Source organism: Lotus japonicus, chromosome 5 (assembly GCF_012489685.1).
Source record: "Lotus japonicus ecotype B-129 chromosome 5, LjGifu_v1.2".
In the NCBI taxonomy this organism is placed as follows: Eukaryota; Viridiplantae; Streptophyta; class Magnoliopsida; order Fabales; family Fabaceae; genus Lotus; species Lotus japonicus.
The window spans coordinates 32,346,242-32,364,682 of record NC_080045.1 but is presented as its reverse complement, the minus strand read 5'-3'; the positions used below and the strand labels follow the sequence as shown (position 1 = coordinate 32,364,682).

The 18,441-nt window shown below is 44.0% G+C and overlaps 1 protein-coding gene across 1 annotated transcript; it reads left to right on the top strand.

Moving 5' to 3' along the window:
- Nucleotides 1-2,403: 2,403 nt before the first annotated feature.
- LOC130719448 (uncharacterized) lies at nucleotides 2,404-7,905 on the top strand. The gene is made up of 3 exons (XM_057570076.1): nucleotides 2,404-2,954; nucleotides 3,087-4,005; nucleotides 7,741-7,905. Exons 1-3 carry the CDS (start codon nucleotides 2,404-2,406, stop codon nucleotides 7,903-7,905), a joined length of 1,635 nt encoding a protein of 544 aa, XP_057426059.1.
- Nucleotides 7,906-18,441: the final 10,536 nt, after the last annotated feature.

Here is an 18,441-nt window from a genome sequence, read left to right as displayed (position 1 = left end):
TAGGGACCAATATTTGGTTCGGCCGAACCCAATTTTGGGGGTATCGGGCCACACTTTCTTTCGTTTTCATGCTCATGTCGTATGAGTTCTCGTTTGGTGAATTTATAGTGAATTATGATGACATGATAAAATCCATATGCATGCTTGAAACTTGGCTACGTGAAATCCTTTGTTTTTGACATGTTGAGTGAGGATTGTTGGTGATGACTCTAATTCTGAGAATTTTGATATGGATTGATGGTTAGGGTTGTATTAGGGCTTGTGTGCTTGAAAGGAAAGAAAAGAAGAATTTTTTTTTTTTTTAAACCCTAAGGGCCACAAAGGTGGTTCGGCCGAACCCTATTTTTGAGGGTTCGGAGGATTCGTTTATTTCGCTTTCTTGTACTAGTCCTATGATACCCTACTTGATAATTGTTCATGATGTGCCATGCATACGTGTATGCCTATGTTATAACTTAAGCGGGTTGTATTGTGTATCGAATAGTGTTCAAGGGTCGCTCATCCAGCTATAATTCCCTTGGGCGCTTGAATTGCGTTTTATTTTTGCGATATGAAACTAAGACTCTAGGTTTGACTTTAGAGCCTTAAGAACAAAGAGAAAGAGAATTAACCGTGTTGTGACTCGCATGCAAGTGAAATTAATTAGCGGACATAGGTCAGGTAGACTATGGTCCATGAGAACGATGGTACCTTGCACGCGAGGGAGATTTTGGGTCGACTGCGGTCACCCGTGAACTTTGTGGGCCGGTGTGGCTCACGTGATTTGGTTGACTGCGGTCACCGTGAACTTTTGTGGATCATTGCGGCTCCACGTGATTTGGTTGACTGCGGTCACCGTGATAACCGTGCCTCTGCGGAAGCACGAAGATGGTCATGGAAGATTTGGTGGGTTGTGTGAAGTGAGGAACCGATAGATGACTAACTAACATCTTAAGCCCTAATGTAAAAGAGATAGTTACTTTTTTTAAATTGTGGAAGTTGTCTCATTATATCTATTGTATTATGTGTTTTCTTTTAGACCTGACCCTTTCTTGTTTGATATGTGTTTATTTGGGGGGGGGGGTAGATGGCGTCGACGACAACGACGTTCGTGCCTCACTGGAGGCTGAGACTTGATGGGGAGCTAGACGATCGGGCCTGGAGAGCCGACTCCTCCGGGATCCGAAGAGTTTATGTCGGGGATGTTAGCTTTATAGGGATGGACCGGGACGGCAATATAGTGGAGGTTCGCACGGTTGAAGGGGGCATCCTTGACATGCCCTATCCACCTCCTAGGTTCCTACTACCTGAGGTCGAGGGAGTCGGGGAAACACCTGCTGAGCCTAAGGCTGGGACACCTGCTGAGTTCGTGCCTCAAGACGGGTCTGACGCTTCGGTTACAGGACAACGACTCTATGGAGGAGGCGCACGGTGGATTCACAACAACTTGGTTGGACCGAGACCCAGAAAGAGAAGACAGGTGGTAGAAGATGAGAAACCAAAGGATGAACCTGCCGAGTGACCGTGACACTGACGGCTGGACTGGGAGCCCTATGAGCGAGCGTTCTTTTGGAACTTCATTTTATTCTGTTGAGTTTTATGAGAACTTGAGTAACTGATGTAAACTATTTACTTCCGCCGTGGTTTTTCCATACGTGGGTGTGGACACGGTTTTCTTTATTTACTTACAGTTGATTTTATAACGGTCGATGTTTTATCCTTTTATGAGTTTAATAAAAAACGTATTTCTTTAACCCGCTGTTTATGGTTATGTTATGAATCGGAAAATATTAAGTGATTTCTATCAAGGGTATTCAAGAGCTTTCAAAAGTAAATATGACCTTTATCACCTAATCAAGAGTAACAAACGAATCGGCGAAAATTCTTTACGAAAATTGGTTAACTAGTTACTGTGTGACACCCGAGAAATCGGGGCGTTACATTGTGGTATCAGAGCTCCGGTTGAGAAACCAGAGCACTAAGGGTTTTGGGATTACGAGTGTCCGAACTCGTTGATGTTTTTGTTTTGATAAAGATGCTTTCAAAGTTCCGCGGTGAGGTTGGGTAGACTTGTATGCTAAGATGGTTGTTTGATTGAGATTGTCTGAAGTTAGTACCATTGCCGTGGTACTTGGGGTAAGGTAGCTTAATTTTACTGTTGAAAGTTAATTGATATTGTGGGCACTGACGTTAGCTTGTGGTTCTATTTCAAGCAGGATGCCTCCAAGACAGGACCCCACTAACGCTCAGTTGGCCCAGGCTATGGCCCAGCTGGCGCAGGTCGTCGCCCAGCAAGTCGTCGTTACTACTACCCAGACTGCAGCCCAGGCTAAGCGAGAGGCAGAAGAGAATAATAGGAGAGCATAGGAGGAAGCTCGAAGAGCTCAGCGAGCCGAGAGGGAATTGGCTCAAGATCAGATTCGCATGAGAACAGACTTCAACCGGCACGCACCGCCCAAGTTCCAAGGAGAAGCTGAACCCGAAAAGGCTGATCTATGGGTTCAGGAGATGGAGAAGATCTTTGAGGCACTCCATACCCCGGATGCCGAGAAGGTCAACTTGGCCACTTTTATGCTGAAGGGTGATGCTGAGTATTGGTGGCGTAGTGCCAGACAGCTGATGATGGCCAACCATGAGGTCATCACTTGGGAGTCTTTCAGAAAGGCGTTCATGGATAAGTACTTCCCGGAAACAGCAAGGGAAGAAATGGAGAACAGGTTCCTCAGCTTGAGGCAAGGACCTACCTCTGTGGGAGAGTATGCTGCACGTTTGGAAGCCCTATCCAAACACTTTCGATTCTTCCAGAACCAGGTGGATGAGGCTTACCTATGCAACAGGTTCATGCGAGGGTTGAGGAATGAGATTGAGAAGGCTGTGAGGCCTTTGGGAATCAGGGTCTACCAACAGCTAGTGGAGAAGGCCCGTGAAGTCGAGGCTATGGAAAACAGGCAGAGAGGCCGCCCAGAGAACGGAGGGTCAGTACGCCCGGGACAGAATCAACCGGGAAGTTTCAATGGACAGAAATCAGTGGGGAAGTTCGATAAGGGCAAGGCGCCAATGAGAAAGCCTTACCAGCGCCCAGCTGCCTAAGTGCCAAATGCTGTGAGGGGAGCAGCCCCTGTTTCAAAGGAAGATGTGACCTGCTACAAGTGCAATGAGAAAGGACACTATGCTAATGAATGTGGCAAGGAGATTGTATGCTGGAGATGCCGAAAACCAAGACATGTGGAGAGAAATTGCCCGAGTGCTGCTAAAGCTGAGCCAGTGCTGAATACCGCCAGAGGGAGACGACCATCTGCTCCAGGTCGTGTCTTTGCTATTTCTGGCGAACAGGCCGCTGTTACTGATGACCTTATCCAGGGTACGTGTCTTATTGCTGGGACATCACTAATGGTTTTATTTGATTCGGGTGCCACGCACTCATTCATTGCTGAGGACTGTGTGAAAAGGTTAGGGTTACTGACTGCTGACCTACCCTTCGATCTGGTGGTGACAACCCCTGCCGCTGATCGACTAGTTACACGCACGGCATGCTTGCAATGTCCGTTGGTTTACGAGGATCGGAAGTTCTTTGCGAACCTCGTCTGTTTAGGGCTCAAAGAACTGGATGTGATCTTGGGAATGGATTGGTTAGCGCAATATCACATGCTCTTAGATTGTGCTAACAAGGCGGTAGTATTCCCAGATCCCGGTGTTACGGATTACTTAAACTCGTACAACTTGGGGAAGGGTTCACCGGCGTATGTGAACTCTATCGTTGCCGAAGCGAAACATGATGGTGATGTGCGCAATATCTTGGTGGTACAGGAGTATGTCGACGTGTTTCCCGAAGATGTACCCGGTTTGCCACCAGTCAGAGAGACGGAGTTCTCTATTGACATTGTGCCCGGTACTGGACCAATATCGATGGCCCCTTATCGTATGGCCCCAGCGGAGTTGGTAGAGTTGGCAAAGCAGTTGGATGATCTCTCCTCAAAGGGATTCATTCGACCTAGCGTATCGCCATGGGGTGCACCTGTGCTATTGGTAAAGAAGAAGGATGGGAAGTCCAGATTGTGTGTGGATTATCGGCAGCTGAATAAGGTGACAGTGAAGAACCGTTATCCGATGCCTCGGATAGACGACTTGATGGATCAACTTAGAGGAGCGGTGATCTTCTCGAAGGTAGACCTTAAGTCGGGATACCATCAGATCCGAGTCAAGGAATCGGACGTCCAGAAGACCGCATTCAGGACCCGATACGGGCATTATGAATATCTTGTGATGCCGTTTGGGGTTACTAATGCACCCGCAGTGTTTATGGACTACATGAACAGAGTGTTCAGGCCATTCCTGGACAAGTTCGTGGTCGTGTTCATTGATGATATTTTGATTTACTCGAAGAGTAAGGAAGAACACGAAGAGCATTTGCGTCAAGTGCTAGGAGTATTGCGGGAGAAGGAGCTATATGCTAACGGCTCGAAGTGTGAATTCTGGATGGAAGTGGTGAAGTTCCTAGGTCATGTCATATCAAGTCAGGGTGTGGCTGTTGACCCTAGCAAGATCGAGACAATTCTGTCATGGGAGCAACCTAAGACGGCAAGCGACATCAGAAGCTTTGTTGGGCTTGCTGGCTACTATAGACGATTCGTCAAAGATTATGCAAAGTTGACTTCGCCGTTGACCCAGTTGACGAAGAAGAATCAACCGTTTGCGTGGACAGAGAAGTGTGAGGCTAGTTTCCAGGAGTTGAAGAAGCAGCTGACCACCGCACCCATACTAGCTTTACCTAAGGAAGGAGAACCTTATGACGTGTACTGTGATGCGTCACATAATGGGTTGGGTTGTGTAATGATGCAAGATAAGAAAGCAATTGCCTATGCTTCAAGGCAGTTGAAGACTCATGAGAAGAACTACCCCACACATGACTTGGAGTTGGCTGCCATAGTTTACGCTCTCAAGATTTGGAGACACTATCTCTATGGCAGTATGTTCACGATCTACAGCGATCATAAGAGTTTAAAGTACTTATTTGATCAGAAGGATCTGAACATGAGGCAGCGGAGGTGGATGGAATTCCTTCAGGACTATGAGTTCACTCTACAGTACCATCCGGGGAAAAGCAATGTCGTAGCCGACGCTCTCAGCCGGAAGGCTATACATGTGTCCTCAATGATGGTCAAGGAGTTAGAACTGTTGGAGGCTTTCCGAGATCTGAGCTTGGAGGTTAAGCTCGCACCAGGAAGACTGAGTTTCGGAATGGTGACGGTGTCAAGTGGACTTTTGGAAGAGATCAAGTCTAGACAAGAGACTGATGAAGGGATAGCTGAGTGGCGAAACCGTGTGACTCAGGGAAAGGCACCAGAGTTTTCTATTGGGAATGACAATATTCTGCGATGCAAGGGACGGATATGTGTGCCTGACGATGCAGAGATGAGAAGATTGATCCTGGATGAAGGACACAAGAGTAGACTGAGTATCCATCCCGGAATGAACAAGATGTATCAGGACTTGAAACTTCACTTCTGGTGGCCTGGGATGAAGAAGCAAGTTGCTGAGTATGTTTCTACTTGCCTGACATGTCAGAAGGCGAAGGTAGAGCATCAGAAGCCCGCAGGGAAGCTGCAACCACTAGATGTCCCAGAGTGGAAGTGGGACAGTATTTCTATGGACTTCGTGACGGCTTTACCTTTAACTCGGAGGAAGTTCGATGCAATTTGGGTTGTTGTTGATCGTTTGACAAAGACCGCTCATTTTATCCCGATCAACCTGAAGTACAAGGTGGAGAAATTGGCGGAGATTTATGTGGCTGAGGTTGTGCGTCTACATGGTGTACCGACCAGCATCGTGTCAGACAGAGATCCGAGGTTTACCTCTCACTTTTGGGGAGCCTTGCAGCAGGCCCTCGGAACTAAGTTGAGGTTGAGCTCTGCCTATCATCCCCAAACCGATGGGCAGACAGAGAGGACAATCCAGTCGCTGGAAGATTTGCTACGGGCCTGTGTGTTGGATCACAAGGGCAGTTGGGATGAGATGCTGCCATTGATCGAATTCACTTACAACAATAGTTTCCATGCGAGCATCGGCATGGCACCTTACGAAGCTTTGTACGGTCGGAGGTGTCGTACGCCCTTATGCTGGCATCAAGATGGAGAAAATTTGGTGATTGGCCCGGAATTGGTGCAACAGACCACCGAGGAAGTCAGGAGAATTCAGGAAAAGATGAGAAAAGCGCAGAGTCGCCAAAAGAGTTACGCCGACAATCGACGAAAGGAGTTGGAATTTCAGGCCGGAGACCATGTCTTCTTGCGGGTTACCCCGATGACAGGTGTCGGAAGGGCAATCAAGTCCAAGAAGCTTACTCCGAAGTTTATTGGGCCGTACCAGATCACGGAGCGAGTTGGACCGGTGGCGTACAGGATCGCCCTACCACCGTTTCTATCCAACATCCATGACGTTCTTCATGAGTCGCAGTTGCGAAAGTACATGGCAGATGATTCGCATGTGATTACGCCAGACGATATACAGCTGAGAGATGATCTGACAATGGAGGTGCCACCCATCAAGATCGTCGATCGAAGTGTAAAGCGCTTAAGAAACAAGGAGGTACCTTTAGTGAAGGTCGTGTGGAACCAAGAGACTGGCGACGCGACCTGGGAGTTAGAAGATAAGATGCGGGAGTCACACCCCGATTTATTTGTAAACCCTTAAGTTTCGAGGGCGAAACTATTTTAAGGGGGGTGGTATTGTAAGGCCCTAAGTTCAATTTGGAACAATTTTATGGAAGTTCGAATAAAATTGAAGTTTTAGTTAATGTTTGATAGCTGGCAGATTAGAACTGTCAACTTGGGTGAATTTTTAGAGGGTCTTAACGACTTCATTTGGGAAAACTTCCTTCATGAGAGTTGTAGCCCTTTAAGTCTAGAAAATTCTCGAAGTGGAATCAGGTCCTACCGACCACTGTAGCTCGAGATATCATCGGTTTAGTGACGATGGTCCTGGCTGTACAGTACCAGCGAATTTAATTGTTTTGTTTCCTTTCAATTCCGAGTGTGATCGTGATATTACTAAAAAGGGGTGAGGGTTTTGATTAGTTTCAGGCCTGAGTAAGTTCTTAAGTGATGGGGTCAAGGGTTTTGACTTGGGTTGGGCTTGAAAGAAAACAAACCCTAGCCCAAGAGAGGGAGAGAGGGGACGCGGGCTATGTAGGGTCTTGGGAGGGAAAGGGTTTCTTTACACACTATTCTGAAGAAAGAAACCTTGAGCACTTCTGAAACACGTAAAACAGAGGAGAAAGAGTGAGAGAAACTTTCCCCTTGCACCCTAGCCGTCACCGTCCCAAGCCCCACCACCGTCGACGTGTTCGCGCAAGAGAGAGAAGGAGTTTGCGAGCGAGAGGGAGAGAGGAAGGTCACGCGTGGGAGAAGAGGAGAGAAACCAGAACCTTGCTCTTCACTTTCATCTTTTCTTCAAGCCTAAGAACAAAGGTAAGGGCTGGTCTTAGGAAGGGTAGGTTATCTAGGGGGTTTTGCCATGATTTGCCTTATGTGATGATGTGTTTTGATGGTTTTTCCATGAGGTTTGGGCATGGTATGCTTGTTGTAAATTTCTCAGATGATGCTAGGGTTGATGTTATGGATTTCTAAGTTGAAAAGTGGTAATTTTTAGAGGTCTATGCATGATGCATGTGAATGTTCTTGGTGCTGCAATTTATGCAGTGAAATTCATGCCTTGTAAGCCTTGTTTTGACGTGTTGCTACTGTCCAATGCTTGTATGTCTAGATCTCATGCTACCTTGCTAATTTTGGACCATGTTATGCTTGTTTTCAACATGACTATAGTGAATATTTGAGTTCTGGAATTTTTGGTGAATATGATGATGATTGGGGACTATACAATGCTTGTGAATATGAAAAGAAAGAAAGAAAAGTTTTTGCAAAACCTTAGGGACCAATATTTGGTTCGGCCGAACCCAATTTTGGGGGTATCGGGCCACACTTTCTTTCGTTTTCATGCTCATGTCGTATGAGTTCTCGTTTGGTGAATTTATAGTGAATTATGATGACATGATAAAATCCATATGCATGCTTGAAACTTGGCTACGTGAAATCCTTTGTTTTTGACATGTTGAGTGAGGATTGTTGGTGATGACTCTAATTCTGAGAATTTTGATATGGATTGATGGTTAGGGTTGTACTAGGGCTTGTGTGCTTGAAAGGAAAGAAAAGAAGAATTTTTTTTTTTTAAAACCCTAAGGGCCACAAAGGTGGTTCGGCCGAACCCTATTTTTGAGGGTTCGGAGGATTCTTTTATTTCGCTTTCTTGTACTAGTCCTATGTGAAGGTATGAAAAACGGTAGAAAGGGGGGGTTTGAATAACGTTTTCAGTATAAAACTTCCACCTTAAAGATTTTGACAAATCTTTCGAGAACTTAAGTGCTAAAGATAAGAGATAGAAAAGCACACAAGGATTTTATCCTGGTTCACTTGATAAATCACTCAAGCTACTCCAGTCCACCCGTTAAGGTGATTTCTTCCTTCTTAGAATGAAGGCAATCCACTAATCAGGTAAGAGTTACAACTGCATTTGAAACCTACAAGTGACTAACAATTACACTGACTTAGCTCACACTAAGATTCACTCTCTTAGTCTTCTCTAGGATTCGATCAACCTTGATCTCCTAAAGGAACTAAACAAACTGTTTATCAAAGAATTGTTTACAAGAGATTTGCTTCTAAAAAGCTAATAGTAAACTCAATGAATTTCAGATGAAAGAAAACTTAGAAGATTTTGAATATGTCTTGCGTATGTGAATTGCTTCTAGCCGCTTCTTTCAATCTTCAGCCTCTATATATACTCCAAGGATTAGGGTTGAGCGATGCATGGGAAATGCTACCGTTGGAGGGCAGTTCTGGAAAATCCAGCTTCTGCTGTGGCTGAGAACGTTAGGTAGGTCGTCAGGAAGGTACAGTTGCTTTTGTACTTGGATAGCGACGCGACCTTTGAACCTAGGAGACTTCTGATCAGGGGAATGCTTCATATTGGAACTTGTGAAGCCGGTTGATCAGAGTCAGAGGGAAAGCACAGATCCTCTGACCATTGTATCTTCTGATTCTGAACTCAGAGGGAAGAACATGGCCTTCAGAGTTTCTTGCTTCTGGACTTCAGAGTTTCCACTATTCAGCTTCTGGATCTTCAGAGTCTTCTACACCATCAGAACATCTGAGCCTTCAGTGTTTCTTGGTTATCAGACTTTCTGGATCTTCAGAACTTCTAGTGACTGAGTCCACATCAGAGTTTGTATAACTTCAGAACTTCTGAAGCTTTTCCACTGTTCATACTGAACATGGTGAATGCGAAAGCGTTGCTTGGGTCACTCTTTATACACAGTGCTTCTGATTTGTGTGAGATTGAGTTGAGGTCAGAGCCTGTAAATAGCACACTCAGAAAAACACGTTAGAGTACCACAATTGTTCATATCAAAAGGTTAACTTGTAATCATCAAAACATAGAGTTGTACTACTAGATCAAAACTTGATCTTACAATCTCCCCCTTTTTGATGATGACAAAACTAAGATTTTTGATGAACAATTCTTAAACATTAAACTGAATTCACTCAGAGTTTAGAGAATATAGAATAAGACTTATCCTGATGTGAATAGTTTATCTTGCTCATTCTGAATTCAAGTCACTGCTTGATTCTGACCTTAGCTCCCCCTGAATCTAATACTTGATGAAAACGTTAGTAAAGTCTAGATTCTGAGCTAAATGATATAAGAGTTCAGAGTGAAAAACTTATGACATAGATGAAAATCGAGTAATCAGAGCGCATAAGTAATCAGAGTCACGGACAAGGTATCAGAGTCTTGGGTATCAGAGTCAACTTATAATCACTTCAGAAGAAGTGAAATGTATTCCTTGTATTTGCCCAGTGACACATCTATGGTCATGAAGGTGGAACTCTTAAATTCTCCAAAAGAAAAATAAATCACACTAACACATCTTACACATCAAAAACTGGGTTTACTCCCCCTTTTTGTCATAAGCAAAAAGCTTGGGGTGTGAAAAACTTAGCTTGAAGTACAAGGTACTCCCCCTTAGAGAAGGTCTAAGTTTAAAGAAAATGAAAACGATGCAAGAATCAGAGTTAGGCGAAATAAATAGAATAGTTAATGCAAGAGAAGAACGTTTACCACCGGTCAAGGGAGTAAAGAGAAGGGTCAGTTACCAAGAACTTAACCTCGAGAAACTGTAGAAGCATTAACTTTCAGAGAGAAAGTGAAGCCTATATAAAGCGTTGGAGAGAAAGGTAAGCTTCACACCTCGAACAATTTCCAGTAAAGAAAATGGCATCATACATCGTAGCACTAGAAGAGCTGAGGAAGAAGGCCTTTGAGGAGGACTTGTTCCTGAACATCAGGCATCCAGAGGATACAACGACCATCTCGGAGCTAACGCGGACACTGCTGGAAGAGGACCTGCGTCCAGAGTTGGAGAGAGACCTGAGGGAATTTCTTGCCTTCGTTGAGGAGGTGCAAGAACTCAGCCGGCTTGAACTCAAGCTGCTGGAAGAAAAAGAAAGTTTGGAAGAGAAGCTCAAGACTGCAGAAGAGATTCTGGAGAGGGATGAGCTAAAGGACAGGCTCAGCAACATCCAGCATGTACTGGAGCGTCTGGAGAAGGATAGGTCAGAGCAGCGCCAGGAGTGCAGAAGAATGAGGAGGGATCCTCCATTCTAGATTTTAGGGAAAGAATGTATGATGTAAACATAAAAATATTATGAATAAAAAGAGTTTTGCAAACATATGTGACACAAATATATATATATTTAGATATGCATATATAAACACAAAAGAACAAAGCAGAATAAGTAAATAAAAAGAAACAGAGTTTAACAAGAAAATAAAACAACGTTAACGAAAAAGAAAGAAAATGAAGAGATCCTAAAACTAAGGTTTGTCAGTTCGTCGCAGAAGTTCCATCATCATGTGCTTCATCTCAATCAGCATGGATTCATGAATGTCAAGACGCTGTTCCATGATGTCGAGTCTGGAGGAGCTTGACTGAGCAGAACCGGAAGGAACATTCTGAGCAGCTTGAGAATCTGGAATGGAAGCAGAAGCAGCAGGAGTAAACACAACTGGTGCAAGTGCTTGGCATCTAAGAGCTTCAGCCTCAGCTTCAAATCGCTCTGCCTCTAGTCTGGCTTGTTCAGCCTGAGCTGCTGCTAGACGTGCAGCTTCTTCTGCTTGAGCCTTCTTTCTCTTGGCTTCTTCAATAGCTTCAAGAAGCTTATTCCTCTGTTCTTGTTCATGAAGAGCCACCCTTCGAGCAAACCTTTGCCTTGCAGCCTCAATGCTCTGACTTCCCTCTGCATGCAGGAGCTGCATCATAATTGGAACTTGAGCCACTAGCCAAGTGCCCAGATTGTTCCACTCATCAGCCACAGATTCAGCATTCTCACTGAGGTCAGTCTGACCGTGCACATTGCGGAGCCTCAAAGAGGCTTCATGATAGAAAATATTGATGCACTCAGAGAGAGATGTGGGTTGGAGGTGAGTATAGGGAATTATGGAGAGGTTGGTTTCAGGAGAGGCTGGGTGATTGCTGCTATGAGCTTCAGAGGCACCTTGTGGAGAACCAATGTTAATCATATGAGCATTGGGTTCAGAGGTTCCAAGGTGAGGGTCTGAAGTTTCAACCAGAGGATGGGGTGATCTAACCGAGGATTGGTTAGACACTGATTGTTCGGGTTCAGGTTCTGGTTGAATAGGCTCTTGTTGGTCAGGGGCAGGGTGAGCTTGTCGAGCCGAAGGGTATGCCTCTTGTAAAGGATTGGCCAAGATAGGTTCATCTGGGTCAACTAGACGTTCAGGTCTAGGGCCAGGATATCTCCTAGGGCTTGGACAAGTGAGGTAATATTCCTCTAAGGTAGACACCTTTTCTTTTCTAACCTCCATGAATTTTCTAATGGATTCAGAGTTATTGGAGGGAGAAGAATCAGCAACATTGGTTGGGAAGGATACAGGTGTATAGGCTGTGGAAGAGTCTGTATCCGTGGTTCTGGCAGCAGGACGTGCTGATGCTCTGGGAACAGAGTGATCAGACGTTCTGGGTTGTGGTTCTGTTTGGTTGGGCTCTGGTTGTTCATGGATGATGGGTTCAGAAGATAATGGGTCGTACGGGATGGTAATGAGAGAGGTTGGATCTTCTGACCTAGAGGGTTGGTTCTGAAGCAAATTCTAGAGAGGTGCTTCAGTAGGGGAAGGTTGAAAGAATGAAGATCTTGGGGAATGTGGTGGAGTGGTGGTTTGTGCAGCTGGTTGGGATTCAGGAATAGGAGTGAGGGGATTTGAGGAATGTTTGAGCATGGCAGATATAGGGAGTGCATCAAATAAATTCAAATCATCATCAGAAGCAAGTGCAGGCTTACTTGAATGTGCTGATGATCTAGTCACTCTGGCAGGAGGTTCAGTCCTTCTGACCACTTCAGCAGCTGGTTCCACCCGAGTAGGCTTCACCATGATTCTGACCTTCTTCTTCTTCTTCTTGGGAGGACCATCCTCATTATCACTATCATCACCATCATCAGGCTTTCTCTTTGTCTTTTTGACCAGAGGGACATCGGATTCCTCAGAAGATTCGTCCATTATCATCTTCCTCTGAGCTTTCTTCTTGGGAGGAGAAGGAAACTCTGGAGCTGGCGGCAGTCTGCTGACGAAATCATCAAGATCAATTTCGAATCCTTGAGCCCTTAGGTCTTCAACATAGCACCGGATGGCGTCAGGATTGTCTGCCTGTGTCCACAGAGGGTAGTCATTCAGAGGCATCCTTCTGCTTCTGATCTCAGAAGATGTGTCTTCATGAGCAGGAGCAATCTTCTTCTGGACCAAACCCATCTTCTTCAGAGAATTTGCAGTGAAGACATCACTGACAATGGTTCTCAAATCCTCTACACATCCAGCATTGACCAGATCTTGCACCAGGTTGCTTTCAATGAGAAAGTCTAAGAGCAGTCTCCCAAAGGGGATATATTTGATTGCTGACTTGATGGAGGCAGTGGTGCGAGACTTCCGGATGCATTCCTTCAAGTAGGAGAACAGGAAGTAGGGAAGGCAGATCTTCTTCTGATCTTGGATGAAGAATAACATCACCTTCTGGTTGAAGTTGATGTAGTCTGGAGAACTGCCCTTCGGTCTCTGGTTTATGCAATGGAGCAGGATTTTGTGCCAGATCCTGAGCTTAGGATGAAGGTCCATCACCTTGTAACTCGTCTTGCCCGGTTTGTAAGTGGTGTACAGGGCCTGGTTGACTATATCCTTGGTGCTGGGTTTCAGCTTCGATTCCGTGAGTTGGAAACGAAACCCATAGGCAGTGTCTGCACCCAGCAAGTTCACGAAAGACTTCTCCGTGATGATGATCTTTCTTCCGAGAATGTACGATACCACCTGAGTATCGTCGCAGTCGGCATGCTTCCAGAATTCCTTTACCAATCTATCATACACCGGTCCTCGAAGTCTGTTGAAGTAATTTCCCCAACCTTGAGCTTGGACTTCAGGACGAAGATCATACCCATTTGTAGCCAGGTTGTCGAGGTTGAATCTCCATTCTGCCAGGACTTGGAGTTCCTCAGGAGGATATACGCAGTGAACGGCACAGCCCCGTTCTGCAATTGGAACACTCTGTTCTTGAGCTTGAACTTGTTCTTGTGTCGGATTCTCAGGGCCCCTTTGACCCGTTGCTAGACCAACTACCATGTGAGGGAACTGAGGTGCATCTGCAGTAGATCTTCTGGTTTGTCTCACCATTTTTGAAGTGGTTGAAGGTTTGAGGTAGAAGATGAAGGTTGAAGGTATGAAAAATGAAGAGAGATCGAGAGAGAAATCGAGAACAAGCGGTTTCGAAAAAGCAGAGAGAGCGAGAGTAAAAACCGGAAGTGAACGAGATCGTGTGTGTATAGTGGGTTTTATCAAATAACCGTTGTTGATTCAAAAAGCACTTTAAGATCAACGGTTGAAAATTAAAGATAGATAGTAACAGTAAAATACACAAATCACACACAGGAGAGAAGCATATCTACACGCAATCATAACAGACTGTCACACGGGCACAAGGAACTATGCATCAGAAATACTGACACACGTGTTGTTGTCTCAGCTTCAGAGTCAGTACCAGTGGGTACACACACTCTGATTGAGTTACCTTCTGGACTAGACATCTTCTGATCAAGAAGTATCATAGTCAGAGGTTCTGATCCATCTTCACTCTGGACAAAAGTCCATGTTTAGATTTTTCAGAATAAAATTAAATCTATCCTCTACTAAGGGCTTTGTAAAGATATCTGCCCATTGATGGTCAGTATCAACAAACTTCAGAAGAAGTACGCCCTTCTGTACATAATCTCTAATAAAGTGATACTTTACCTCAATGTGCTTTGCCCTTGAATGCAAGATAGGATTCTTACTCAATGAGATTGCAGCAGTGTTATCACAATAGATTGGGATATTGCTCTCAAGGATCTGATAATCCTCCAGCTGATGTTTCATCCAGAGCATCTGAGTGCTGCATATTGCTGCTGAGATATATTCTGCCTCTGCAGTTGATAGTGCAATGGTTGATTGCCTCTTGCTTGCCCATGAGACTAGATTGCTTCCCAGAAATTGACAATTTCCAGAAGTACTTTTTCTCTCTGTTCTATCTCCAGCATAATCAGCATCACAATAACCTGAAAGCTTATACTCTGATGTTTTCTTATACATCAAGCCAAGGTTAGTGGTGCCTTTCAGATACCTTAGGATCCTCTTAACAGCAGTTAAGTGGGTTTCCCTTGGATCTGATTGGAATCGAGCACATAAGTGAACACTAAATAATATGTATGGCCTAGATGAAGTTAAGTAAAGAAGTGAACCTATCATGCCACGATAGAGCTTCTGACATACTTTACCACTTTTATCTTCTTTCTCCAGAATGCATGTAGGATGCATTGGAGTCTTGGCCACTGTAGATTCCAGCATATTGAACTTCTTCAGAAGTTCTTTAGTGTACTTGCTCTGATGGATATATGTTCCTTCTGGTGTTTGATCAACTTGTATTCCCAGAAAGTACTTTAATTCTCCCATCATACTCATCTCAAATTCAGCCTGCATCATCTCAGAAAATTCTTTGCATAGAGATTGATTAGCAGAACCAAATATAATATCATCAACATAAATTTGCACAATTAAGATATCATCTTTATAAGTCTTGCAAAAAAGAGTTGTATCTACTTTACCCCTTACAAACTCATTCTCCAGAAGGAATGAGCTAAGTCTCTCATACCATGCTCTGGGAGCTTGCTTCAGACCGTAGAGTGATTTCTTCAATTTGAACACATGGTCTGGTTTCTTCTCATCTTCAAAACCTGGGGGTTGATGAACATAGACTTCCTCTGAGATATAACCATTTAGGAAGGCACTCTTTACGTCCATCTGATGTAGAACTATGTTGTGATTTACTGAGAAAGAGATCAACAGTCTGATTGCCTCCAGTCTTGCTACTGGAGCAAATGTTTCAGTGTAGTCTATTCCTTCCTGCTGGCTGTAGCCTTGAGCAACTAGCCTTGCCTTGTTTCTGACTACATCTCCTTTCTCATTCAGCTTGTTTCTGAATACCCACTTTGTTCCAATAACATGGACACTCTCAGGCTTCTTCACTAAGCTCCAAACATCGTTCTTGGAAAATTGATTCAGTTCTTCTTCCATGGCCAGAATCCAATCCTTGTCCTGAAGAGCTTCATCTATGGACTTGGGTTCAATTAAGGACACCAATCCTTTCAGACTGAGCAAGGTCTCTTCAGAAGGTCTGAAGGCAGATCTGGTTCTGACTGGTTCGTCTTTGTTGCCCAGAATCAATTCCTTAGGGTGAGCTGCAGTGATTCTGCTCTTCTTCAGAGTTTGTGAGTTAGAGGGACCAGCTTCTTCCTCTGGTTCATCTTCCTCTGGCTCAGCTTCCTCTGGAGCTTTGCCTTTGTCAGAAACATTAATTCTTAAATCTGCAAACTTTTCAACTAGCTTTGACTGGTCAGAGTCAAGCTTATCATCAAATCTAACATGAATAGATTCTTCAATAGTCTTAGCATCAGTATTATAAAATCTAAAACCTTTAGATCTCTCAGAGTAACCGAGTAATAGACACTTAGAAGACTTAGCATCAAATTTATGCAATCTATCCTTAGTATTGAGAACATAACAAACACAGCCAAAAGGATGAAAATAAGAAATGTTGGGTTTTATGTTCTTCCACAATTCATAAGGAGTCTTATTCAGAATTGGTCTCACAGAGATTCTGTTCTGAATGTAACATGCTGTATTTACTGCCTCTGCCCAAAAGTGCTTAGCCATGCCAGTTTCTTGGAGCATGGTTCTAGCCATCTCCTGAAGAGTTATGTTCTTCCTCTCAACAACACCATTTTGTTGAGGAGTTCTGGGACAAGAGAAATCATGTGCAATTCCATAGGAATCAAACAGACTCTCAAACTTGTCATTCTCAAACTCTCCACCATGGTCACTTCTGACACGCACAATCCTACAAGCCTTCTCGTTTTGCACTTGAGCAATGAAGGTAGAGAACACAGCATGAGACTCATCCTTGCGGGTTAGAAACTTTACCCATGTCCAGCGGCTATAGTCATCAACGATAACCATCCCATATCTCTTGCCACCTATAGACTCAGTTTTCACTGGTCCAAACAGGTCGATATGCAGAAGTTCCAACGGCCTTGAGGTTGAGACAACATTCTTTGCCTTGAAAGGGACTTTTGTGAATTTGCCTTTCTGACATGCTTCACAAAGAGCGTCTGAAGCGAACTTCAGATTGGGTAAGCCCCAGACAAGGTTTAGCTTGCTCAGCTGAGAAATCTTTCTCATACTGGCATGCCCTAACCGTCTATGCCATACCCACTGCTCTTCATTAACAGACAGAAGGCACTTCACATTCTGAGCCTCCAACTCAGATAATCTGATCTTATAGATGTTGTTCTTCCTCTTGCTGTTAAACAGAACAGAGCCATCGATCTGACTTACAGCCCGGCAGGACTTTTGATTGAATATAACATCATAACCCTTGTCAGCTAATTGACTTATAGACAATAAGTTATGTGTTAAGCCGTCTACCAATAACACATTATCAATGCATGGACTACTATCTACACAAATAGTACCAGTACCAACAATTTTACCCTTTTCATTTCCTCCAAAGCCAACTTCGCCTCCAGGCTTAAGTTTCAGCTCTCGGAACATACGCCTTTCTCCCGTCATGTGACGCGAGCATCCACTGTCCAGATACCATGATTGGTGTTTCAGTGGAGCTATCAAGGATATCTGCAACATAGATAATCTTGTCCTTAGGTACCCACTTTCTGGGTCCTCTCTTGTTAGTTACCCCAGAGGTTCTGATCACCTTGGGTGTCTCAACATGATATTTTAAAGGAATATTTGCATGATATTTAGTCATAGAGAAGGATCCCTTTTTAAGAGGATGTTTAGCAACTTTAGCAGGTACAGGATCAGGCAATATGGTACCAGAGGGAACAAAGCATTCATACAAGGATTTAGCTTTAGACACAGAGGGCTCATTTCTAATTGGTTTAGAATAGCCAATGCCATGCATTCCATTTCTGCTTACGCCATAGATCATTGAAGCCATTAAGCTTATATCCACGCTTTTAGCTAGGAATCTTTGAAAAGACTTTTCATACTTAGATTCATTTCTACAATCAGAGGCATCACATGCAACAATTTCTTCTAACTTAGCAATTTGGTTCTTAAGCACAGAGTTAGAATTGATCAAGGCATGATTATCATTTTTCAAATCAGAAATGATTTTCTCATGTTCAGAAGGAGTCTTGGAAACAGCAGATAAGTTCTTTTTCAGCTTCTTATGCTTAGACAATAAGGAGTTATACTTATCCATAATATCAGACAATGCATGTTTCAGTTCAGAGGTAGAGAAAGAAGCGAATACCTCATTTTCATCGTCTGAGTTAGGATCTCCTTCTGATTCTGAGTCAGAGTCAACAGCTTCCTTTGACTCTGCTCCTTTGTCTTTGACGATAGCCATGAGTCCTTGGACTTCACCATCAGAGTCAACATCCTCTGACTCTGATTCATCAAATGTCACCATCAGACTCTTCTTTGTCTTGAAGTGCTTCTTTGGCTTCTTGTCCTTCTTCAACTTTGGACAGTCACTTTTGTAGTGCCCTGATTCTTTGCACTCAAAACAAGTGACTTCCTTGATTGATGACTTCTTCTGACCTGAGGATTCAGACTTTCCTCTTGCCTTTCCAGAGCCTTTGTATTTGCTCTGCCTGTGCTTCCAGATTCGGTTGAGTCTCTTGGAGATCAGAGTCAGCTCATCTTCATCAGAATCTTCTGATGCTTCTTCAGATTCCTCTTCTTCAGCTTGAAGAGCTTTTGACTTCTCAACCTTAGCCTTTTCAGATTTGG